The 25,275-nt window shown below is 40.9% G+C and overlaps 1 protein-coding gene across 1 annotated transcript in view; it reads right to left on the bottom strand.

Moving 5' to 3' along the window:
- Positions 1-25,275, bottom strand: part of NBAS (NBAS subunit of NRZ tethering complex) — a 235,639-nt gene that overhangs the window by 85,183 nt on the left and 125,181 nt on the right. Inside the window, exons 35-39 of the mRNA XM_054979414.1 lie at positions 24,024-24,128; positions 16,071-16,229; positions 15,417-15,530; positions 14,784-14,907; positions 1,800-1,876 (exon numbers count right to left, since the gene is read on the bottom strand). Coding sequence (XP_054835389.1) covers positions 1,800-1,876; positions 14,784-14,907; positions 15,417-15,530; positions 16,071-16,229; positions 24,024-24,128 — 579 coding nt within the window. The remainder of the gene's footprint in view (positions 1-1,799; positions 1,877-14,783; positions 14,908-15,416; positions 15,531-16,070; positions 16,230-24,023; positions 24,129-25,275) is intronic.

Below are 25,275 nucleotides of genomic sequence, written 5' to 3'. Positions count from 1 at the left end.
GTAACTGGTGAATGTACCCTGCAAATGCCCCTCCACAACAGCTGCACACAAAGGGCATTCATATATCTAATCTGCAATTGATTAGACTTGCTACATAGGTTTGAGCTAATGAGACATTCAGACAGTTACTGGTTGGTTCAGAGGCTTGAAGTGAGGAGAGAAAAGTGGGTGAAATAGTCACCTTTCTCCTCTTCTGTAAGCAATACTTGTGCTGGTGCTTCCTCTACTTGCTGCTACTTATATACTGCTCTTCTGGACAGATTGGTGCCACAGAACACTTAACAAAGTTATGTATGTCCCATGACATCCAGTATCGTCTCTAAGGAGGTCCAAGGTTGATGAAAATAGTCGACTAGAAAAAAAAAACACCTTCTGCTGTCACTCTTAGATCCAACCCCATCTCTTTAATTTCATGATCTCAGGTAGCATATGTTGGAAAAACTGAGATCCCTAAAAAAACGTAGTACTGTACTACCCAGACAACTGGCCTGATTTTGTAAAAGGCAACTCCTTATATTCTATTATTTATATCCTGTACAATGGATTTCTTGTTGATGGACTCGGATTCTGTAATACGGTTTTCAGCTGATTTACAAGTGATCTCTAGCGATTTACACCGGCTCAGAGCAATAACCCAGGCTTATAAAGCCCGTCTTTAGAACAGGGGAACATCAAAGATTGCCATGAAAAAATTCTGCATTTGGTAAACATCTCGTAACTTGCCCTTGTGAAAGTCACATAAGTATGCATCAAGCATTCAGGTGTCTTTTCGAGCCTTGAAGCACACACTGTGCTGCAGCCTTTAAACAGCATGAGTTTGGAGACTATCATCATCCACAGGGGTGATTGGGGAGGGGCCATAGCTCAGTGTTGGAGCATACGCTCTGCATGCAGCAAGTCCCGGGTTCAATTCCTGGTATCGTATCTCCAGTTGAACAATTTCATACAGCAGGTATTGAAAAGACGTTTTAGAGCCTGAGATCCTGAAGTGCCATCGGCAGACAGATTAGATAACGCTGAGCCAAAAGTGGTCTGACTCAAGAGACAGCAGCTTGAAAAACTGGAGTGACTGAGGGCAAAGGCCAGCCAAAATTACATTTTACACGAAGGTATGTTTCTTCCTCTACCAATCTTCCTACAGAATTCCTTTGGAGCTTTTCTTCCAGTGTAGAAATATAGAAATTAACCTTCTTGACTTGGACTGAATTCAAGCCCCTGAATGGGAGAATAATTTAAAATGAAGCTGGGCAACAAATGTGAGAGTTTAAAATTGTAACGAATCTCTGATTGCCTATTCATTCCCAGGCAGAATTCAAAGACCTTTAAAGCACTAACAGCGGAGTTCGAAGCAGAGTTACTCCAGTCTACGCTCACAGTGGACTTAGGCTGGACTAACTCTGTTTAGGATTGCACTTAAGTGTCTAAAAGATCATGTACTCACATACAAATTGGCCCAACAGTTATCATTATCTTCTATGGTCCTGCTCCCCATATCACCATGAGGTAAAGCTCACTACAGAAAAGGCTTTTAAACAGTCCCTTCCACAGCCAGCTTCCCAGCTCCAAACAGATAATTTTCCTCACACATTTGTGATATCAGACTGAAAGTGGTTGACTATTGTTTTAGTTGTTTGGATCTTACTCGTTGCTCTGCCCTGCCGTTTATGATTTTAGTGCTTTGGAAATGCTCATTTTATGCTGCTTGCTGTATATTAGTAACTGGGACCACTGGGTAGACCTGTTCTAAATGAAGAGATATGGGTTGGACTGTTGAATATTCGCCCCAGCCGCATATATACCTGTGGCAAGGCTAGAAGGTAAGCCAGAGACAAGGTCATGTCATTTGGTAGAGCTTCACAGGCCAGCTGTAACAGCACTGGAACAAAGAACAAGAAACAAAGAAGAAACCATCAGCTGCTGATCCCTCTGTCCTTCACACAAAGCCAGCTTGGCATTTTCCTCACCAGCCGTATTTCACTAGATAGTAGACGTTAAGTGTCCTGCACACATTCAATTAAACACTAATCAGTGCCACCGAAAGGGGGAACCCCCCCCCCCCGATAATGTATAATTAAAGTGCAAGACTGGTTTAGCTTAAACTCATAGCCAATGTGATTTATGCATTATCAAAACAAGATGAAATAATGCCGGGGCAGATGCTGAACTGAACTGCTGAAACATCCCTCGTGCTGATATACAACACTTAAATCTTCTGGCTATAAAACAAAAAGCAACAGTGTGAGCTATGAACATTATGGAAAAGAGGGAGCAGAATAATGTGAAATATGTTGTTTCCTACAAGCTGAACATCTGTATTGACTACCCTGTGCTTTTTATGCAACATGAGACATTCTGTTATTAATTAAAAATCCTTACCTGTGATAAGGAAAGCAGCAATCATTTCACAATTTGACATGCTGTGACTGCAACTTAAGAGGATGAAGGTATCATAAAATACATAAATGCACCAGACATTCCAGGAAAGCAGCTAAGTATTACTGAGCCACAGCCTATGAGCAGTGAATAGAACAAGTTAATGGAACATCTTTCTCCCTTGCTGTGCTCTCCAAAAAGCTGCTCTTTATGGTATGGAAGACCATGGGAACAAAATGAGAGGGCTGCAATAAGGACATGGAATCACCAGAAGTAGTCAGACAGACTTTCTAATGCAAGTTCTTGCTTTGTTCAGGCAGGTACCTTCTTTTAATTTCCTCTCAAGCCGCAACCTCCTGAGCTGCACCCCATGCTGAGGCCCTCCCCCCCCCCCCCGAATTTCAAGAACACCTTTTTGGACTAGTGCAGGGAGAAAGTAGGAGAGATTTCTTGTCAACTTGTTCCATTTGAGCTTCGTAAGATCAAATGATAGACGATTACTGGTTGATTAGTGTAGAGAACATGAGAACAGATTATGTGCAATCTGCTTCAAGTCTCAATGATGAAGGCAGACTATAAAAGATATAAATAAAAAAAATACACAAATTATTGTACGATCACTGAGGTACGACCTTAAGTAATAAGTCTAGTGATCAGTAGAGAACCGAAATCAGATGCTAACGCCCAACATTCTCCACTGCAGTTCTACCTCTGCAGTGGCTCCCTCCAGTCTAAGAATGCCATGTAAAACACTGCAAGGCTCTGACAGCTTGGCACTGCTACTAGCTGGAGAAGTTAACAGCAAAAACTACAGGATAACTGATATTGTGCCTTCATGGAGTTTCCCCCCATGTCCAATACATAACTGTGGGATCTTCCCCAACCAGCAAAACAAGACAATGTGCATTAGAGGAAAATTCTGAACCACATGCCTTTTGGTTGTTGTGGGTTTTCCGGGCTGTATTGCCGTGGTCTTGGCATTGTAGTTCCTGATGTTTCGCCAGCAGCTGTGTGGCTGGCATCTTCAGAGGTGTAGCACCAAAAGACAGAGATCTCTCAGTGTCACTGTGTCACTGTGACACTGAGAGATCTCTGTCTTTTGGTGCTACACCTCTGAAGATGCCAGCCACACAGCTGCTGGCGAAACATCAGGAACTACAATGCCAAGACCACGGCAATACAGCCCGGAAAACCCACAACAACCATCGTTCTCCGGCCGTGAAAGCCTTCGACAATACATCACATGCCTTTTGTCTGATATGTATAGGACTGAGGGAACAGTATAGGATGACGGTCAGTATTTGCATGGTTTAGAGGCATCACTTATTGGACCGCTCCCCCCAAATACTATGTAGATGCATCTTATAATAGAAGGCAAGGCAATCACACAAAACATCAATTGGTGTGTCTAGCCTAGCTGGTATGGAATGACAATAAATGGAAAATGAGTGCTGCAGATAAAGCTCCCGCTGGTACAGAAAAGAGCAATAGGACAACAGCAGGAGCCCTAGGCGAGTCACGGGGAGTCATCCTTAGATGTTCTGAGACACAAAGGCAGAGGAGGGATGCTGAGGTTAAGGGATGCTGCCAGGGATTCAGTGATCTTGGCATTTCAGAGGGTAAGGATGAGAGGAATGCAATGACCGCCAGATAATCTTTTTGGATGCAGAAGTGCCTGGAGACCAATTAGGTGTAGAAAGAAGCCTTGCAGAGAGCTGGCAAAAGGTGGCATTTGAAAAGCAGGGAAGTGAGATTCTTAGACCAGTTCAAGCTTCACTTTTTAAACTCTGAACAGCTGCCAAGTTGAAACAGCTAAAGTACAGAGAGAGATTTGTCCTTGAGTGAATGGCTTATCCTCTTTAAATGGCTTGATTTCCTGATAATAAACATCCAAACGGTAGCAGAAAAGGATCTGGATATTACTACTGTGCTCATTTTGCAGGGAAAATGGGCTATTTATATGGCCTACATACACTCACAATTGACAGCATCCTACATGGATATTGTCATTTAAGTTTAAACACTTTTGGTACCCAGATTTGCAAAGTCAGGATTAGACATGGGCACGAATCATTAAAAAACCGAACCATGTGGTTCTTGGTTCATGGGTTTCCACAAACCAGGAACCATGAACTCCCACAAACTGAGGCAAGTTCCCGAACCAGTTCATGGTTCGTGGAGTTTAAATGACCATTCCCGGCTGCTTAGCAGCAGGGAAAGGGGCATTTTATCATTTAAAGGGCCCTTTCCTGCCACTTGCAAGCGGTAGGTCTCTTTAAACTATCAGCTGGCAGGTGGGTGGGGGAATCCCCCCCCCCTCGTTTACAAGCGGCAGGAAAAGTTTAAATGGCCATTTCCTCAGGGAAATGGCCATTTAAACTGCCCTTTAATACGAACCAAATGAACCAGTAGACCAGTTTGTGGAAACGAGCTTCCACGAATCACTGGTTAGTGAACCATGAACTGGGCTGCTTCGTGGGTTTTTTTGGTTTGTATTCAGGTTCATGCCCATCTCTAGTCAGGATGAACCAATCTTTGGGAAGAAAAAATGTTCAGAGTATAAGAACTTCTTTAGAAGTAACCATTTACTTTTTTTTAAAAAATGAATCTCTACCATATTTGTACTATACTGTGCATGTCACCCCTGAGAATGCTGTTTCTAATAGCTTAAAACAAAGCAAAACTTTCTTGAAAGTTTTCATCAAATCAAAGCACACAGACCTTGCAGTTTACACTAAAGAAAAACATTAATTTAAACAAAAGCATGGAACATTAAAATAGGAACTGAATTCCATATTTATACAAATAGGCTTTAAGTCACTGCAAAATTAATAGGTTGCTGGAAAACTGGGAAAAAAGATTTCAGACCTATGATTAGAGTGTGAAGATTCCATATCATTGATCTAGTCATCAATATCAACTGGAAGAAGCCAGATAAAGACTTGATTACCTGTCATTTATTTAACTCTGTCAGTCTGAAATAAAGGGGACAGCAAGGGGGAAACATCTTGAAAGATGCCATTTGTCCAACGCTACAAAATTTCAAAACTGGTTAAACATGGGCAGCAGAATGTTACATAGTTCACATTCATGTGATGACCTACTAATAGAGGCACACAGCATGTTCAATAATCTTCAAAATTTGTTAAGCTTTGATGGTGCTGACCAAATTATCATTCCATCCCAGCAAGAAGCGTCTGCTGCAATCACTCTTTTTGACTTTTCAAAAGGGCAGGTGGTTATTTGTCTGCATGGTTTTGTTGCTGTTATAAATAGCAAATTGGGATTTTTTTTCTTTAATTATGATTAGAGGGGAGCACAAACCGAAATACGAACTGAAGTTCATCACAAACCAGGTTGGTTTATGGTTTGCGAACTGGCGGTTCATCAGAGCCCTTTACTGACGAACCACGACAAACTTTAGGATGGTTCGTTGGTTTGTTTTTCGGTTTGTCACTGCAGACAGCCTGGCACCAATCAATCAATTCCCTAAGCAACAGAGGGAGGGGGGTTGAACTTATGTAGACCTTCTGTACCCCTGGGAACACCAATGTCAGCCCTCCAAAGACTGATAGGCAGCTCTAGCTGCCAACCATTCCTCCCAGACGAGGGATGGTATCCTATGATGTACTTTATCTTCATGCATGCTTAAACCTTCCTCTGCAGTTTTTCTGGGAGGGAAACTTGTTTACTTAATTGGACATACTGGGGGAAAAACCTGCCGGGTTTCCTGGGAGAGGGGGGCTAAAAACAGTTCCACACCTCTGCTGAGATCTTGCAACTTGGCCCATCAGGAAAAGGGAACATCTATGCAAAGGGGGGCAATTCCCATTTCAGGAGCCATGGCAGCATTTCTTGCTGTCAGCCAGAATCAACTCTGTCCCGCCTATTTGTCCCCAGCCACCTTTAATCTCCATTATTCCCTATGGGAAAAATTATGGGGGCTATCCAGGGGAATGGGGGGTAGCATTTTGCAAAATATACCTTCCAAATTTTCAGCAGACCTACTGCTAACTGTCCTATAAAGACCCCCCCCCCCCCAAGTTTCAGATAGATTGGACCTTGGGGAGTCATTTTATGTCCCCTCAAAGAAGGTGCCATCAGCCACCCCATTTTTTCCTATTGTGGAGAAACACTGACAGAAACTGGGGAAACCCATAGATCATACCTTTTCTGGGGTCCAAACTCCCTGAAACTTGGGGGGGGGGTCTTTAGGGGACAGTTAGGACTAGCTCCCCTGCATATTTGGTGGATTTTGGACCTTGGGGAGCCATTCTACTCTATGTGAGAAGGAGTATAACTTTCCTGGGGGCTCTTTAACTTGGACATCCAAAATGCAATCTTCGCCAAACTTGGACAGTGGCTGGAGGAGAGCCTCCTGAAGAGTCTCTTTGAGTTTGGCATCTCTGACTGTGAAGGGGGCTGTTCTAGGGCCTCGTGAAGTGACAAACCACAAACCAGTTCACAAACTGGGGCAAGTTCATGAAAATTCATGGTTTGGGGTTCGTGAAATGTGACAAACCATGAACCACAGGGTTCAGATTTTTTCTGGTTCATGTCCATCTCTAGTTAAGATAATTCCAGCAGTGAAATTAAGGAGTGTGCTTTTACATATCCCTGAGCCCAACCGACACCTATAATTTTCTGCTTTGTTTCAGCTTGGAAATACCTGGAACAACTCAAAAAGAGATGGACTATGATCTGGCAGCCCAGGTTCAATTCCCTGCTGTGCCATGGAAACTTGCTGGGTGACCTTGGGCCAGTCACATACTTTCAGCCCAACCTACCTCACAGGGTTTGTTGCGAGCAAAAACTAGAGGAGAGGAGAATGACGTAAGTCACTTTGGGTCCCCACTGGGGAGAAAGGTGGGATATAAATGAAGTAAAATAAAATAAAATTTCAAGATTGCCAACATCTGTCTCCTGAAATTTTTGGAGTGTTTTGGCTTCGGGGAGCTTACCAGCTGGTGGGGAAAAAATGCTGAGCTAACTGAAGTGGCAGGGGAGAGGGAGGTAGACTTCTTGGGCTTGGCTACTGAGTTGCTGAAGCTTCTGTGATCCTTTAATCACTCACTTTTTTCAGTGGGTGGTAGACTTGGTCTCTGGATGCCAGGTCTACCAATATCCCTGAACAAGAGAAAATTACACAAGATTCCCAAAGTGGTGTTGATGCTGCTGAAATTTGGGAGATAATGGTAATTGTGCCCATTCTGAAATACTGAAATTAAAATTAATTTTTTTGAAGTGTACACTCCAAGTGGGACTGCCTGTCGTTATTAAGGGGGCCACTTTTCCAGTAGACTTCAGATGGTCCTGAAGTTCCTACATGCACAATCTGCCTACCACATTGAGAATATAGGTAGGCCAACATTAATAGAAATCTGTACGTAACGGTAAATAAGACATAGGTCACAGGCCTTATGCCCTCCTCCCTCCCAGCTGGGATGAATGTATGTATCAATATCAGTACAAGTATAAGTTCTGTGAAGTAGTACAGTAAAAAACTTGTGAATAACAACAGTCAATGAAGAAACTCAAGATCTGTCACAGCCTTTTTCCTTCCTTGTCAAAGTTTTTTTTGGATTTAAATTATTTTCCAAGCCTATGAGGCAGTCATCCATCCTTCTCTGTTCCTTTGACCAGTGTTGGTTCTCTTTTTTATTTAAATTGCCTGTTTTTTATAAAAATGCAAGATGTTTCATGACAGCAACCTAGATATGCAATTCTTTTTATAGCTAGCAAAGAATGATGAAACAGGCTGATCCAGGAGGCAAATGGAGGAACATCTGCAATGAACAGGACCAAAACATGGGAATCAGGCGCACGATTGTGCCTGTTTCCATGATGACAATGGTTGCATACCATTCTTACTTCTCCGCTTGTGCTGAGTTTGAGCAAAGTGGATTAGAGGAACTGTACAGGTTGTGAGAGGATTGATGCCCATAGCAAAAGGCTGCACAACAAAATACTGTGATTTGTTTGCATGACATTTCATGGATAAAATGTTTTGCATCTCTAACAAGCTGGTGTTTGTTATAACAGATCTGACTGTTATACAGAGTGCAACCTTACCAGGTTTTTATGGATGAGTTTCAGTTGTTGCTACCCAATGGAATTTATACAGATTCTACAAATAATACAGTGCCATGTAACAAAACTTCTCCTGAAAACTTAAGCAGTATTTTTGATCTGCAGAAGATTCCTGTACAGAACGCAACTAATTTCTGGACTGAGCACTTCGGAGTAAATTAGTATATATGATAAATCACACAGTGACATCTTGAATGCACAAATACAGCAGTTTCCTTGTGTGCTGTGTCAATGGTGATTGATTTTCCTGGAAAGCTAATGTTCGCAGAACCATAAGAAACATTTATCTACATGAGACTGAGTCAGTAATAAACGAGTGGGCTTGTATGAAATGTCCATATGGGTATAATTATTGTTTTAACTGAAATAATTGGTATAATTTTTCTCTTTTAGTAAACGTGGCTGGACAATCCCCCCCTTTATTTCCTTTCCTAGAAGAAAAGGTGTTCATAACATATTTGGGGGTGTTTCCCCACCCCCCAGAGCTACTTTTTCTGGTGTTTAAGCTCATTTGAAGACACATAGGAAACTGATACATGAAGCAATTAGAAGTGTAATGTTATTTTGTTTGACTTTGTAAGTTTTAAAGAAAATATGAATTATGCTTCAATTAATTTATATACATTTAATTGTGAATAAAACAGGTGTAGGACACAGGCATATAGCCTGAAAAATGAATTTTAGAGGGGATTTTAAAGAATTAAGTCATCCAACTTCTTCACATGATCAGAGTATGAGCATCCTAGGCATTACAGGACTGAAGTATGCATTCTCTCATCAAATATATAATTCCAAACACACATTCACTGAGAAAACAGTGCTTACAGATTCCAATGTATTTTAAAGGTCTGTAATAGGGGGATACCACTCATGATGGTGATGTGGGATATCCCACCCCACAGGTTATCTTAGGATCTATTTTTAAAAGGCTCTCAGGATATTGTTGCACACAGTTCCATATGCATGCTGGGCTATGAAGCAAAGAGGTTAACTTCATTCTAACCCCTCTCATTCTGTTAGTTTTCCTTTAACAGAAAAATAAAATGTAAATCCTGAGTCTGACAATAATTCAAGAACAGAGATGGGCACAGAACAACCCCCCCCCCGAACCACGTGGTTTATGGTTCGTAGCATTCCACGGAACATTGAACCATGAACTTCTGACCTTTTCCCAGTCCGTGGTTCGTTGTTCCGTGGCATTTCAATCGCCCTGCACCAGCTGCTGAAGCCAGTGCGGGGCGTTTGAAACAGACAGCCCCTTTCTTCTGCTGCCTGTCAGCAGAAGAAAGAAGCTGTAATTTCACTGGAACCAGCGCGGGGTCTGTGAAATGAAAGCTTCTTTCTCCTGCTGCTGGGGCTGTAAAACTGACAAACTGACAGCCCGGGTTGCAGGAGAAAGAGGCTGTCAGTTTCACAGAACCTGCATGGGTTCCAGCGCAGGGTCTGTGAAACTGACAGCCCTTTTCTCCAGCTGCCTGGGCTGTCTGTTTCACAGACTCTGCACTGTGGTTCTGTAAAACGGACAGCCCAGGCAGCAGGAGAAACGGGCTGTCAGTTTCACAGACCCCGTGCTGGAACTGGTGTGGGGTCTGTGAAATGACAGCTTCTTTCTCCTGCTGCTCTGACACTGTTCCAGCATGGGGTCTTTGAAACTGACAAACTGACAGCCCAGGCAGCAGGAGAAAGAGACTGTCAGTTTCACAGACCACGTGCTGGTTTCAGCCCATTGGGTGAACCCCACGCAGGGTCTGTGAAACTGACAGCCCCTTTCTCCTGCACAAGGGCTGTCAGTTTCACAGACCCCATGCTGGGTTCACCTGATGGGCTGAAACTGGTGCAGGGTCTGTGAAACTCCGAACCCGGCCATGGAACGGCTGGAAAAATTCGTTTGTTCGGTGCAAACGAACCAGCCATTCCATACAGAATTTTGTTCTATGGTTCATTTTGTGCCCATCTCTACTCAAGAATCAAGATTAGTTCCTTCATTATTAGTCAAAGACAACGCACACACACACCCTGCCCAATATTCATCTCAACTGTACCAGAGAATCAGGAGGAATGGTCTACAGATCCACAGCCTACCTAGTATGGGATCTCCCAAGAAAACCAAAACCATTTACAAAAGATTTGTTTTCGCAGTTGTTATTCTCTAAATTTTAAGAACTACCAGTGACTTGAATATATGTACATTTGCAACAAACTGCAATCACTTTACACAATCAATAAGACTGCAAAAAAAGAAGAAACCATACCAACATTCATAATGTGAGACCATTAGTAGACTGAATAGTTGCCAACTGACCAATTTTGAAGGCTTTTTTGTTTGTTTGACACACAAACAAGATTCAAAAGCTGTAATCCTTAAACAAAGAAAAAAAGAAATCCTAGATGTTTTAGCCTGTTCAAAGGAGGACAGTGGGGAACAGAAAACCAAATTTTGTTCTGCCCAGTTATCTTTTTTCATTGGAATTTCCAAAACATTGCAGAGTTTTTACTTTGGCTCATTTGAATGCTCTCTTGGAGGGGAGACATGCTCATATCCCATATGTAAACCGTCTCTGCCTCAGCCAATCCGTACTTGTAGAGACAATAGAGCATGTTCTTTTATACTGTCAGTATTATGAGGAGATTCGAACGAAGTACATTTTACCAATTTTCGCCGCCTCCCCAGGAAGATCTAATCAGTTTTATTCTGTTCTCCTTTTAGCTGACTGCTGTAGTTAATTCTGTGCCCTAGCTAGTTTAATCAGGCAGAATATTTTAAGTTCTTTTAAGAAATATTATAATTTAATGATTTTTTAAATTTTAGTACATAGTTGTATTTAACCCTTAGACATGTTTAGATTTGGAATTAATGCACTTGTTATATTTTACTGTACATGCTGATCTGAATTTTGATCTTGGATTGTAATAATAAAACTGAACTGAATTGCTGGAATTAGATATATATCTATATAAACATGTAAAACATTCTATATACACACATTTATGTTCAGACATGCAAGATAATATGCTTTACGTACAAAATGATGGGTCACTCTGAAAAAGTGAGCTGTGACTCATGAAAGCTCATACTCTACCACAAATTTTGTTAGTCTTATAGGTGCTACTGGACTCTTGCTCTTTTCTACAGGTACAAAATGAATGTATGTAAGTACCCATATGGTAGAGCTCAGACTGTCAGCAACTCTCCCTCACCAGTGAGTGCAAGGCTGGAAGAAATGATATAAGTCGAAGGATTTCACGGCCGGAGAACGATGGTTGTTGTGGATTTTCCGGGCTGTATCGCCAAGACCACGGCGATACAGCCCGGAAAATCCACAACAACTGTAAGAAACGAGTTTGCCAACTCTGCAAGCATTCTATGCAAACCAGCACAGTTGTGTGGAATTATCTTTGTGCTACTGTCAGTCACTGCCAGGAAGGCAGAGACATTCTTCATGACAATTGGCTCAACTTACCAATTAAGCCCAGTATAGAGGCACACTGTCAATTTTGACAGCGATGATAAACATCTGATTTACCTTTATTTCTCTAACAATGGCAGCAGGCCCTAATACAGTTTTTGCTTGTAACTACAGGCTTATCGGCTTCTTCTCGAAATATAATCTGGATTCTATGACTGCATGTTATAGTTTTTCAGAAAGATGCCTGTATGCAGAGATAGACTCGGATCGGCCCATTTTGTAATATTAAAAATCTATAGGGCTTTAGGCAGCATGGTTCAGTTGAAGATTTCTTTACTACGGGTCTAATATCCTTGTTCTTCATGACAGAGCTTTCCATAGCAAACTGTGTTAGACATTTTCTTTCAAAGGATAATTACAGTATGCAAATATTTGAACAGTTAAGATTTTTTTTAAAAAATCTGCAGGATTCAGCTAAGAATCTCTCCCTGTCTCTTATACGCGAGGAAAAGAACATTTGAAACACTAAAAGTATAGCAGATTTAATGAATTATTGGCTGCAATCACTAGATAGAATGTTTCTTTAGTTATCAAGATGTAGACATAGGAAAAAATCTGTCACAGTCAATGATAATTCTGACCGGAGTATAAAAGCAGCACTCAATACATATTGTGCTTGCAGAAGTGGAGGACAGCTCTCTGCTACACATCACTGATTATCAAGTTGAGCCTGTGCACTTCATCATTTAAACTTAAAGCACCAAGTATATTAAGTTCCAAGCACAGGCACTTATTGCTAGCAATTCACAGCGTAACATATATAGAGAATTACCAATGCAACTGCCTAGATATCAAATTAGAATTCTGCAGCAAAATTATACATCAATATTGTCGGAATATTAGATAGAGATGATAAATGAAGATGCGAACTGCCTAACAAGATGCCCTGATCCCATCACCATAGCTGTACAAGTCAACAGAAACAGCACTGAGTGGCAGTTTCAGGTGGGAAGCCATGCTGGCCTACAATAGTACAGCAGGATTTCTGTCCGGTAGCATCTTAAAGACCAACAAGATTTCCAGGGTATAAGCTTTTGAGAGTCAATCTTTCTTCATCAGAACACTGAATGACTTCCCAATGATTAGCTGAATCAATGGGCTTCAATCCAGGCGGCTGTGCACCGGGTTCAAACTTTCTAACCCCCTTTTCCACCCATGCTGGTATTGTATCTCTAATTCTAAATGTAGAGACCACAACTACACTTCAAAAGCCTTCCCTACCCTTAATTACATCTCAGTATCAGAGGAAAGGAGAAAAGGAGAAACAGCTCATCCATCACTTTGGAAGTTATGAAGCCACAGAATAAAGCAGTGGTTTGCAAACTGTGTTCCAGGGAAACCTGGTTTTCCTCAAAAGCTCATTTGGGATTTTCTCAGTGGATGCTTCCACATGCTCCAATTTTTTGGGTTTTCCTTGTCCCAAAGCTGCGTCTTCCTGATCCACTTTGAGAACTCACCTCACCTTCCACATGCATCATCCTCATGCATGTTTTGTGGGTGCTTGTCGCAGGAAAAGGTCCCAAAACAGAAAACGCGTTCTTTATCCACGCCTCATCACAAATGATGTTGGTGCATTCCTGCCTAACTTTCCCTTTTTTTTTTTTTTGAGCGCATACAGGATCGTGTTATACTGTTGGTCCTGTCTTTCAGCTTCTACAAAAACTGGGCAGGCATAGTACTCCTTCTCTATCGTTGCTTTCCCACTCAAAGTTTTAAATGCAAGTGTTTAATAAATGTGTGAACAGCAGAGTAGCGCGATCGTACTATTCCATATCCTACTATATAAAAGGCAAATTGTGTTTCCCACCACTCACTTCTTATCCCCATGGAGGTGCAGTTTGCAGGGATAAAAAGTGAGTCGCGGTGGCCTTGGGAGGGCCATGCACAAATCAAGTGGTGGCTGAGGGGTCGGAGGAGGAGGGAGCCCCTGCTCTCTTCCTGATCTCTCCCTTGACTGATGCCGTGGGGAGAGGCAGGGGGTGGGGAAGCACTGCTACGACCCATTGTATTTTCCCCAACAACGGGCATCATTGATAGTTTGAAATAAAATCAGAAATGGCATTCTGTTCTCAATGTTGATCCTAGACTGAGACTCTGATTGATGAGCAATCCAGTGTAGCAAGCACTGCAGTATGATTCCCTTTGTATACACAGATATCATAAGAGCTCAAAGACCATTTTAAAAAGTTAAAAATTGTATTTTTATGATATGATATGATTATATGATTGCATATGCGAGCCAGATGCATGCGTGGGAGGGGTAATGGCAAGAGGGAGATTTGTGGAAAGGCACTTCAAAAGTGCAAAAAAGCCTCCCCCTGCCTTGATACGGTAATAATCGTGCAGAAAATGAAAATGGAATAAAACAGGTCTCACAAAAAAAATGCTTAAAAACCAGGATCATCATGACCTGCTCACACACGGGAAATGTTGACATGTGTAATGAGTCAGTTAACCCACTAAAGTTCCATTGGCAGGCCGTCTCATTAAGGACGTGTGGAAGCGACCAGTGACACAATCGGCAACAACGGAGAAGCTTCCCCGAAACACATCTTACCCCCATCCACCAGCTTTGACCTATGATATGATAGATGCATTCTGAGATTCATTCACAGAGTAATAGTGAAACCCAAAAGGACTAACCACAATCCCCATGTGAATGGAGAGCGAGATCTTTAGCGCTCCATAATGCTCAGACGTGTAGCCTCGGCAGACAGGCAACATTCTTCAGCCACCTTTCTTTGGAAGCATGAAGCCTGAAAACCACTGACCCTCAGTTTCAGCACGGACCACAGTTTCAGTAAGCATCACTAGGCAGTCTTAAAGGTATGGACAGACATGTACACAATTTACCTTCTGTGGCAGGGAACAGATCATGCCCTTCACTTTGGGTCTCTGCAAGTTTTCCTGTTCTCAGCAACACTTCTGCAAAGCTTTCCGAAGGACTGTGCTGATATGTGGTATAAGTAACTTCATTCTACAGAACAGAAACCAATAGGGTTATTTATAACATGTGCTTTGCCATGTATTTGATTTTCCTACTGTTTTCCCTGATTACAGATAGATGTTACAGCTGCCTGAACAAACAGCACATCTCAATATTGGGCTAATCAGACCTAATTCAGTGGCAATCTGGTTAACATTATTATTTAAACTATAGAACTCAAGCTAAACTTTTAGCCTTAGCTATTTATTGCTACAAAGTAGTTGGGTAAGGTCATAATTTCCAGAAGGGAAGCAGGGCTAGTCTGTTGCACTGAATAAAAAACTATCTAGTAGTTCTTTAATAAAAGACTATTAACATTATGCTGATACATGTCTTCTGAAAGGTATTTTATTAAATGCACTCTACCCATGAAAAAAAAAGTGCCACAATTCATTTTGTTTGTAATTAAGAATACCCTTTGTCGGTTTTGGCTGTGGTTTCAGTTTCAATGCAGATGCCTTTTTAGCTATTAAACAGACACACACGTACATATAACTTACATTTGCAAGGTATGGATCATCTATCAGAGATTCATAGAATGGATGACAACCTTGCTTTTCTATTGCTGCATTTGCACCAGTGATGGTTTTCAATACATCTCCAAACTCTTGACCCTTTAGGAAACAAAACAAAACACAGATAAGCCCAATTGTAAATGATGAACTCTCTCTTGAAACATTCAAGCCAGATACTGAGAGAGAGAGAGATGTGCTGGCAACATCTATTCTACACTGCATTCCAACTATGATAGCAAAGGGGAAGTCGCATCATAACATGTTCTTGGCAGACTTTTGTTATGGGGTGGTTTGCCATTGCCATCCCCAGTAATCTATACTTTACCTCCAGGAAACTGGGTACTCATTTTACCAACCTTGGAAGGATGAAAGGCTGAGTCAACCTTGAGCCGGCTACCTGAACCCAGCTTCTGCCAGGATCGATCTCAGGTCATGAGCAGAGCTCGGGCTGCAGTACTGCAGCTTACCACTCTGCGCCACGGGGCTCTTTCCCCATATGTACCATATTTATACGTACTTCCATTTACCAAGCCCCCTAATAATAATGAATGTAAGGACAGTAATAGAAAGACCCTGGGAAAAACCAAGTGTTTGTTCTTGCCCCAAAAGCTGAAGGAAGCAATTGTGGTTACTTCTTACATGTAATGGCCGAAGGTAAGTCAGTGATTTCTTCCACCATTGTCGATCACTGACGGCATGCAGCATGGCTTTGGTGGTCAAAGTGGTGTTAGAAAGGACCTTCATGGTTTTAGCTGTGGTCCACTGCAGTAGGTCAGCAGACTGACTGCTGGTATCAATCTGTGAATTTATGCAATACACAACCAATAAGCAACAAATATACACTGCCAAACATAATTAAAAATGTGTATGGAAAATGTGCACAAAGAGACTTCCAAGCACTGCACCATCTGGACAAGTAAGCAATTTCAACTGTTAAAGTTCCTTGTTAAACACATAAGAACACAAGCATGGTTAATGTACCAACACCTAAACTTAGTATTTCAGAAATTTTGATTATTGTATCTTTATTAAAATACTGTGAAAACCTAAATAAAAATTAGCAATGCGGTTAGATAGTCATTTCTGGTTTTCACGGTTATGAAAATAATTAAGAATATGAATTAACAAACAATAATTAGAAACACATATATAATTAACCCCTAACAACAAATGAAATTATCGGAGCTTTACTTTGTTTCTTTTATAGAAAAATATGGTGCCCATCAACAGAGAGGTCTCAACATACAGCATGAAAACATTTCCTTCTCAATTCCTTCAGACTGTTACAGCTAAAGCAAACATTAGGACTACAAATCAGATATAATGTTAATTAAGCACACCTAGAAAATGTACTAAAAGTTTGCAGAAATTGTATATTTGTCTACACAAGATAGTGACTTAGATCCTACCAGCTTTCCCACTCATCTCATCCAATTGATGTCTTACGGAAACCGTTGTCTCTTATGGCTTTGTCCACATGAACTCCATAGTCCTTACCTACATCTTTTTTAGCGGTCAAAATGGGCCCGTCTTCCCTTTTTTGCCAAAGGAAAAACTTGTAGGATCCACCCCTATCATTTCCAGTCACTTAAAGTGCTTTCAGCTCTTTTACAGAGGGCCGTACATGTTTGGAGGATGTCATTTCAAAGTGAGGATTCTCCCTCTAAACTGAAGCAACTTCCTAAGTAAGCAGTAAGCACAGCTGAAGGTAATATTTTTTTGTGATGGAAGGAGTGAGTAGATCTGTATATCGGGGGGGGGGGGGGTACACATGACAAGAATTGCTTTGCCATTTGCACAGTGTTATTCCCCTGATTTCAGATCACTGCCATTTATACTGTCAAAAAAGAACACACTGGCAACCAAAATTGTGTGCATGCTAGAGGTAAGGCTGGGCTGAGGGTTTTTTTCCCCCATTTATACTCTGTCTCCCTCACAGAAACTCAATGCAGATCAGGTAAATGAGGCAGGAGAAACATTCAATCGTTTCCAAACAGCTTTCCATGCTTGCCTTTAAATAACTGTGGGAGATCCATTCGCAAATATCCCTTTCAACTAATATCCTGTTCTTCCCTTATTTTGTCTATTTGGAGAGACAGTGCATGCTTAGTGCTACAGAAATACTTGTAAAATCAAAAAGAGTCCAGTAGCACCTTTAAGACTAACCAATTTTATTGCAGCATAAGCTTTCGAGAATCAAGTTCTCTTCGTCAGATGCATGATACAAACTGGTCAAATACAGAAGAGGAGGGGGGAGAGGGGAGAGAAGGAGAGGAGGGACAACATGCAATTAGGGGGGAGGCAACCAAAACATTCCTTTGCTAGTAAATGTAAACATCTCCTTTTGGTGTGTAGTCAGTTTGCTGTATTAGTTTGCAGCAGTAAAAGCATCCAATTTCTATGTAGTATAAGCCCTCGATAACCACAGCTCTCCCTGCCAGATGCATCTGACAAAGAGAACTGTGGTCCCCGAAAGCCCACACCAGGCGTCACTGGGCTCCCCCAGACCATGCCGCTGTAAAGGAAATCTGTTACCTGTGATAATGTGATAACCATTCATAGTCTCTATTCAGTCCCAGCTTGACAGCGTCAAATTTGCATATGAATTCCAATTCAGCAGCCTCCCGTTGGATTTTGTTTTTGAAAGGTTTCTGTTGAACCACAGTGACCTTTAAGTCTTTGGTGGAATGTCCTGGTAGATTGAAGTGTTCTCCCACTGGTTTTTGGACGTTTCCATTTCTAATGTCAGATTTGTGTCCATTTATTCTTTTGCGTAGAGGTTGGCTGGTTTGTCCAATGTACAGAGCAGAAGGACATTGTTGGCACATGAGGGCATATATCAGATTGGAGGATGAGCAGCTGTAAGAGCCAGAGACAGTGTAGTTGATGCCATTGGGTCCTGTAATTGTATTCCCTGGGTAGATATAAGGGCAGAGCTGGCATCTGGGTCTGTTGCAGGGCCTGGTACCTGTGCTGGTGACTCTGCTGGCCGATTCATGATTGTGTGTGAGAAGTCGTTTAAGGTTGGGGGGCTGTCTGTAGGCAAGGAAAGGTCTTCCACCCAGGGCTTCTGAGAGAGAGGTATCATTTTCCAGGATGGGTTGTAGCTCACTGATGATACGTTGGATGGGTTTGAGCTGGGAGCTATAGGTGACAACCAGTGGTGTTCTGTTGTTAGTTCTTTTAGGTTTGTCCTGGAGCAGACTGTTTCTGGCCCTCCTCTCCTTCTCTCCCCTCTCCCCGCTCTGTATTTGACCAGTTTGTATCATGCATCTGACGAAGAGAACTTGATTCTCGAAAGCTTATGCTGCAATAAAATTGGTTAGTCTTAAAGGTGCTACTGGACTCTTTTTGATTTTGCTACTACAGACTAACACGGCTAACTCCTCCAGAAATACTTGTGAGGATGATTTGGAATTCTGAATTATATGTTAACAAGATATGATTAAGTATTGCAATTTTTTTTTAAAAAAAGGATTGTATCTACAAGAAACAGAATGTCAAAGTGCGAACCTTTCTTTATTAATATTAGCAGAAAGATATATAAAGAGGTGACCTCCTACCAACTACTGAACAATCAGTTGGAAATTTTAGTACTAGGGTCCACTAACAGGAAGGACTGCATGCTGAGCAAAATATGGCAAAACTTCCTTTCAGCTTAGAAAGATAAATGGTGAAGAGATGCATCGAGCTGTACTTAAATAAAGAAAAAATCAGCCACTGCTCGGAGATAATTTTACACATACACACATACAAAGACTTCTTATTTAGATATTTATAATTCATTTATACCACAAAGTGGCTTAGGATTTTGTTCTCCCCTTCTTCATTTTATCCTCCCAACTACCCTCTTGCTGAGGATAAGTGACTGACCCAAGATCACCCAATATTGAGCCTCATGGCAGAGATGAGATGTGAACACGGGGTCTCCAAGATCATAGAGTCTGACACTCTAACCACTACACCATACTGGCCTTTTCATAACTATATACTAATAATTTGGGCCAAGAATAAATCACAGGGAGCCTGAATTAGATGAGCACCCTTAGTAGCTAAATGAAACATTCTAAAAGCTTGGAAGATTTGTACATCTACAGGTATTGGACAGTGGGTTACAGACACTCTAGATTTAGCACCTATAGAATGAGCCAGGTATATGTGAAGAAAAATATCTTGAGTCAATTTAATGCTATGTGGAATCAGTTTTCAGAACGCTCCAACTGCTCTAGCGTTATCTCTTAGTTATTTACGAACAAAAACGAAAATTTGTTAAAAACAGTCATGCTCAGATATCTTATCTTTAATCTGCAACATGTGAACAAATGATTTCCTTCCTACTTTACCACCTTGTTTTCTGTGTTTTTTTTTAAAAAACCAAACAGCTACTAAAATCTTTGTTTTAATTTACTTTCTTGCTGTCATTTGTTACTTGTTAAAATCATTTTAAAATGGTACTTAAAACACAAAACAAAACAGACAAGCGAAACAGATCTTCCAAGTGGAATTTTGTAAGTAAAACAGCAACCATACCAAGGGGAGGAGAATTTGGATTGGGAATATGGTTCTGAAAGAGTTTTTTTAACCTTATCCCCCTATGCTGTTTTCCCAAGTTTCTTTCTTTTATGTTCCCCCATCCCCAACCATTCTGATAAGGCAGCTATTTACTACTCATCTTTTTTCAAAGTACTAATAATTTCTATTGATTTAAACACAGAAGTGAAAAATGAGCAAGAAAGTTAGTTAAACACTTAACCCCAAAGATTTATTCCTCTCACAGAAGTTGGAAAGGCAGAACAAGATCACCTGAAAGAAAAAAAAACCAGGCCCCTCTGTGTGAATGTTTTTGTTGCCTCAGTCAAATCTCTCACAGTGTTAACTTCATGTGTACAGAAATGCTATGGGCGAAGTGCTCTGTAAAGAAGACATTGGCCAACTCCATCATTCAAGATCCCTCCTAATTATGTGGTCCTGCCTTTAAGGCCATATTTCTTTTATTCGTCGAGTAATCTCTCTCAACTTCCTTCCTTAATGTTTCCCAAAAACCTTTCCACAGGGTCAGTGAGGTTGTGGGTTCATATACAACGCTTTTATATACCTGTGTATAAAATGCTTTTATAAGTCCTTTGACCTACAACAGAGTTTTCAGAAGGAGACTGCGTTTCTTAAGATTAGGAACGGTGTTATTTATTGACAAAACAATCTGTTTGCACACTAGGCAGTATCTAATGTTAAAGTCCACTGCCATCATATACCTGCCTCAAAAAAACATGAAACTATCTTCCAAAAAGGCAGCCAGCACCCACATGTGTTGGTTCTTGCCGTCCTTCCAAAATTTTGTCAGCTAATTTCAACAGTGTTATTATTGAGTTCTGAAAGTCATTTCAGAAGAACTGTGGAAAGGAAATTGCAAATTCTTTATTTTAAAACTATGAAACCAGACATTTGTTAAATAAGGAAAGTTCCTTGTATTGAAGGGAATCTATATTCTTTGGCCTTTACTAATGAGGCCATGCACTGTAATTACATTTTCCCATTACCTAAACCTATAAATAAAGCCCTTGTTTTCTCAATGAGATACATGAGTTAAGTATTAAAACACATTAAGCATAAAGTCAGACCCAATATCTGTGCCACAATTTATGGTAGTTATTATTTTTTAGCATTAATAACCGCACATCCTCTTATGGCTAAATCACTATGTTTTTAAGCTCATAATGTTGGCAATAATATGCTAAAAGACTTCTGATTAATCAAGGCCTTAACAGCATACAAGAGGGTTATTTTGAGTTTTGTCTGAGTATCTCTAAATTAGATGCGAAAACAAAATTCACCATACAGCAGCCACTGTGAGCGAAAGCAAGAAAAAGAGGCAATTACCAAGGGGTTCCATTTCATTTCCATGTAGCTCTTCAAAAGGCACTCTTAAAAATGGACAGCAGGGTACACAGCAAGTTTACTGAAGTACCTTTTGCCAGTAATTCACTGTCAACAGGAAGACTTGTTTCCTCCACTTTTGTAACCCCATTGTTTTAAAAGGATAATGCAGCCGTACCAGTCTTGTTTTAACCCCATCAAAGGTAGCATAAATCATAAGACAGAGGCATATAAAAGGACTGCACATCAGCTCAACCCAGCAAATTGGGAAGATTTAAGTCCAATGTCTAATGCAGGGCCAAGTTCTAGCCTTCTGACCAATTTTGATAGGGAACAACCAGAACTGTCCCCAGTATTCCAAATGCAGCTGCATCACAGACTTATACAAGTTTCACGTAGGTAGCCATGTTGGATTGCAGTAGAATAGCAAGTCTCATGTCCAGCAGCACCTTAAAGATCAACAAGATTTCCTGTTGAGAGTCAAAGCTCCATCTGCAAGATACAAGAAGATCTGACAAAGGCAGCTTTGACTCTCAAAAGCTTATATCATGGAGATCTTGTTGCTCTTTAAGGTGCTACTGGACTTGAATCTTGCCCTAGACCTATACGATGGCTTTCCAAAATAGGTTGTTTTATTTTCAATCGTTTTCCATTTTAGCTGCAAGTTTACTGCTTTTGCGCTCTCAGATGTTTTCATGGAGCTATCTACCATGATGCCAAAATCTTTTTCCTCCATCAGTCACCATCAGTACAGACCCCCCATTAGCATATACGCGGGAAGGTGGAATCCCCCCCAGCCTTTACATTTACTTACATCTGAAATACTGTACATAGTTCTGGACACTGGATAGGCCACTGCACAACTTGAATAAGTTCAGAAAAGGAAAACCAGAATGATCCAGTTTCAAGCAGGTAGTCATGTTTGTCTACAGTAGAACCGCAAGATTTGACAAAGTATCTGATGAAGGGAGCTTTGACTCAAAAGCTTATACTCTGACAATCATATTGGTTTTTAAGATACCACTGGACTCAAATCAGAATAATCCATTCCGAAGCATACTGAAGTGATTCCGATAACCTGAACCTGAAGTGGCTTATTCTGAATCTTTTTCCTGCTTCGGGTAAACCCGAAGCGGGAAAACTGAATATTTTCCAGGTGCACACCCCTAATCTTCATGTAAGGAAGGTTTTCCATTTAGAGAAAAAAGACTGGAGGGCAGAAGGGGGGAGGAGTTTCAACGCTATGCACGGGGTAGAAAATTTAAGGAAAACTTTTCTTCTTTCAAAGACATTAGAACTTGGGGTTACCTAATTAGGTTAATGGGTGAAGTTCAGGACAGATGAAAAATAAATACTACTTTCATATAAACTGTGGAACTTGCTACCCCAGAATGTAACGACGTACACTAGCTTAGACTGCTTTTAAAAGAGGATTAGGCAGTTTCATGGAGGACAGGTAAATAATAACTAAATGAAGCCTCCATGATAATCTCTAGAAGGCAGAAGGAATCCCAATTAGGGGCCTTCCGAGACAGCTGATTGGCTGCCATAGGAAACGGAACGCTGGACTAGAGGGACCAGCAGTCTGATCTTGAAGGACATTGTGCTTCCAACGTTTGGTCAGGTTCAGCTGACTCAGTTAAGAGCCCAGGAGCTATACTGGATCCACCTAGAGAAGCAAGTAAATGCTGCTGCCAAAAAAGGCCTTCTTCCAACTCAGACTCGCCTGGAAGATGGCCCCGTAACCTTGACACAGCTGATGTGGCTACCTGGATTCATGTCACAGTAACATTGAGACTAGACTACTGTAATGCAGTCTACATAGGTCCCCCTTCAAAGTCAACTTGGAGACTCCAGGTGGTGAAGAAAGCTACAGCTCATTGACTTTCAGGACCTAGAAGCAGCATGAATATCGCTTCCATTTTACATTCACTGCATTGGCTACCCATCAGTCACTGGGTTCAATTCAAGGTCATGACTATCGTATTCAAAGACCTTCATGGCCTTGGCCCCTCATATCTGTGTAACCACTTTTTCCCCTATGTTCCAGCATGACAAGTTCAATAGGGCCTTCTGCAGATGCCACTCCGCAGTTGGGCAAAATCAACAGCTGCCCATACACATGCTTTCTCTATGGTAGCCCCCATCTTATGGAATGGCCTGCTTGAGGTCAGGAAAGCTCCCACTTTCATAGCTTTCTGAAAACTATACAAAATTGAATCATTCAGGTGGGTTTTCCACTCAGATTATAGGGTTGTGTCTTAAAAAACAGCTTGGAATGATGTCTTGGTAAAGGACTGGGACTGTTGACTATGCTATTGGGTTTCTGCTGATGTAGATATGCTCTTGTTGTGTAGTTTCCACATTGTTAAAGATGTCATTTTATTTAGTTACACTTTCAGAAAGGTTTCACCTCTGTGTTTCAGGTTTATGCTTGTTTCCAAATTTTCTGCTACCACACTCTATTGTATCTGTTCATTGAACAGATAACTACTGTGTCATATTGTGCTTTGCTGAGTGAATGTCCTAGTTGTCGGTTGTATTGTGTTCACTTGCATTATGTAAACCTTCTTAGGTATCAATGAGAAAGAAAGAAAATCAAAATAATTAAAAAATAATTAAAAATAATTAAAAATCAAAATAATTAGAACCTCTAACCTCATTTCTAGGAGTTGTTTTAAAAGCCAAACATAATTGGATTTTTTTCTACAAACTTACCTCTAAAGGAGACTCTGTTTTGCTTGCAAGCAGAGGCCTGGAGGTATGTATGCTCTCTCCTTTTTCTGAAGGGTGCATCTGGTTGTTGACTGCATGATAAAGAATCTAAGGAAAAAATAATGATATATCTGTTATATCTGTGTAGTCTATAAAATAGAAGAGCCCTTACCTTCTGTACAGTATTTCTAGCCAGCCAGCTAGTCCTACCACAAGTGGATTACATAATTGAAATTTGTTTTTTGCTGCAATCTCCACTCAGGAAAGAATCACAATCTAATCTACCTGCTTATCAAAAGAAATTTGTATAAAGAATTGTGCTAAACAGGTGATGGGCCCAGCGCCCATCCAACCCCTACAAAAATAAGTCTAAAAATATATATATTTTAAAAAGACACATGCACATACTTGGGAATTTGCACATTACAATTCTTGATGGTAAAAGGCAAGTATGACATCCTTACAAAGTGTTAAAAAAAAGAACTAGTCAAACACCAGTAAGAATTGATTCCCCACTCCTCCACTTGAAGCCAGCTGGGTGACCTTGGGTCAGTCACAGCTTCTAGGAGCTCTCTCAGCCCCACCCACCGCACAGGGTGATTGTTGTGGGGATAATAATAACATATTTTGTAAACCACTCGGAGTGGGTGTTAAGTTGTCCTGAAGGGTGGTATATAAATAGAATATTATTATTAATATTATTTATGATGGATCTGTACAGGAGCATACACTTAATTCTCATTGAAAGCAAGCAACTAAGTTTTATAAACAGAACACTCCAAAAATGGTAGACAGCTGTGTTCTTCATCACAAAAATTTACTGTTAAAGATCGTTTATTAGGACCAAACAAAATGACAAAAATTAGTGGGCCAAGTCAAGCTCCTTGACTGCTCAGGCCTGAAAAGGAGCTGCTACAGCTGTCTACACTGTTGCTTGCCAGGGGCAGGGGGGCTGTTCCATCAGGAACTGAATTCTTTCAGCTGCTCAGCCCCATCTCCTGGCTCTTGTTTCTATTTTATTGTGAAATATTGGGGTGAGGGGTTGTTTTCGTAAGCCACTTTGAGTCTTGCTTTGCAAGAGAAAAGTGGGATAAAAATACTCAAACGAATGAATGAAGTATCCCAGAGCTTTGTTTGGGAGAGAAGTTAGAGGACCACTGGCCTTAATATGTGAGAATGGGGAAGGAAAAATAAAGAAGAGAACATCAGTTGTTGGGAGGTGGTACATGTCTATATACTTAAACTCTGTTACAAT

This window comes from Eublepharis macularius, chromosome 1 (assembly GCF_028583425.1).
Source record: "Eublepharis macularius isolate TG4126 chromosome 1, MPM_Emac_v1.0, whole genome shotgun sequence".
Taxonomy (NCBI): Eukaryota; Metazoa; Chordata; class Lepidosauria; order Squamata; family Eublepharidae; genus Eublepharis; species Eublepharis macularius.
This window is presented reverse-complemented; position numbering and strand designations above follow the sequence as displayed.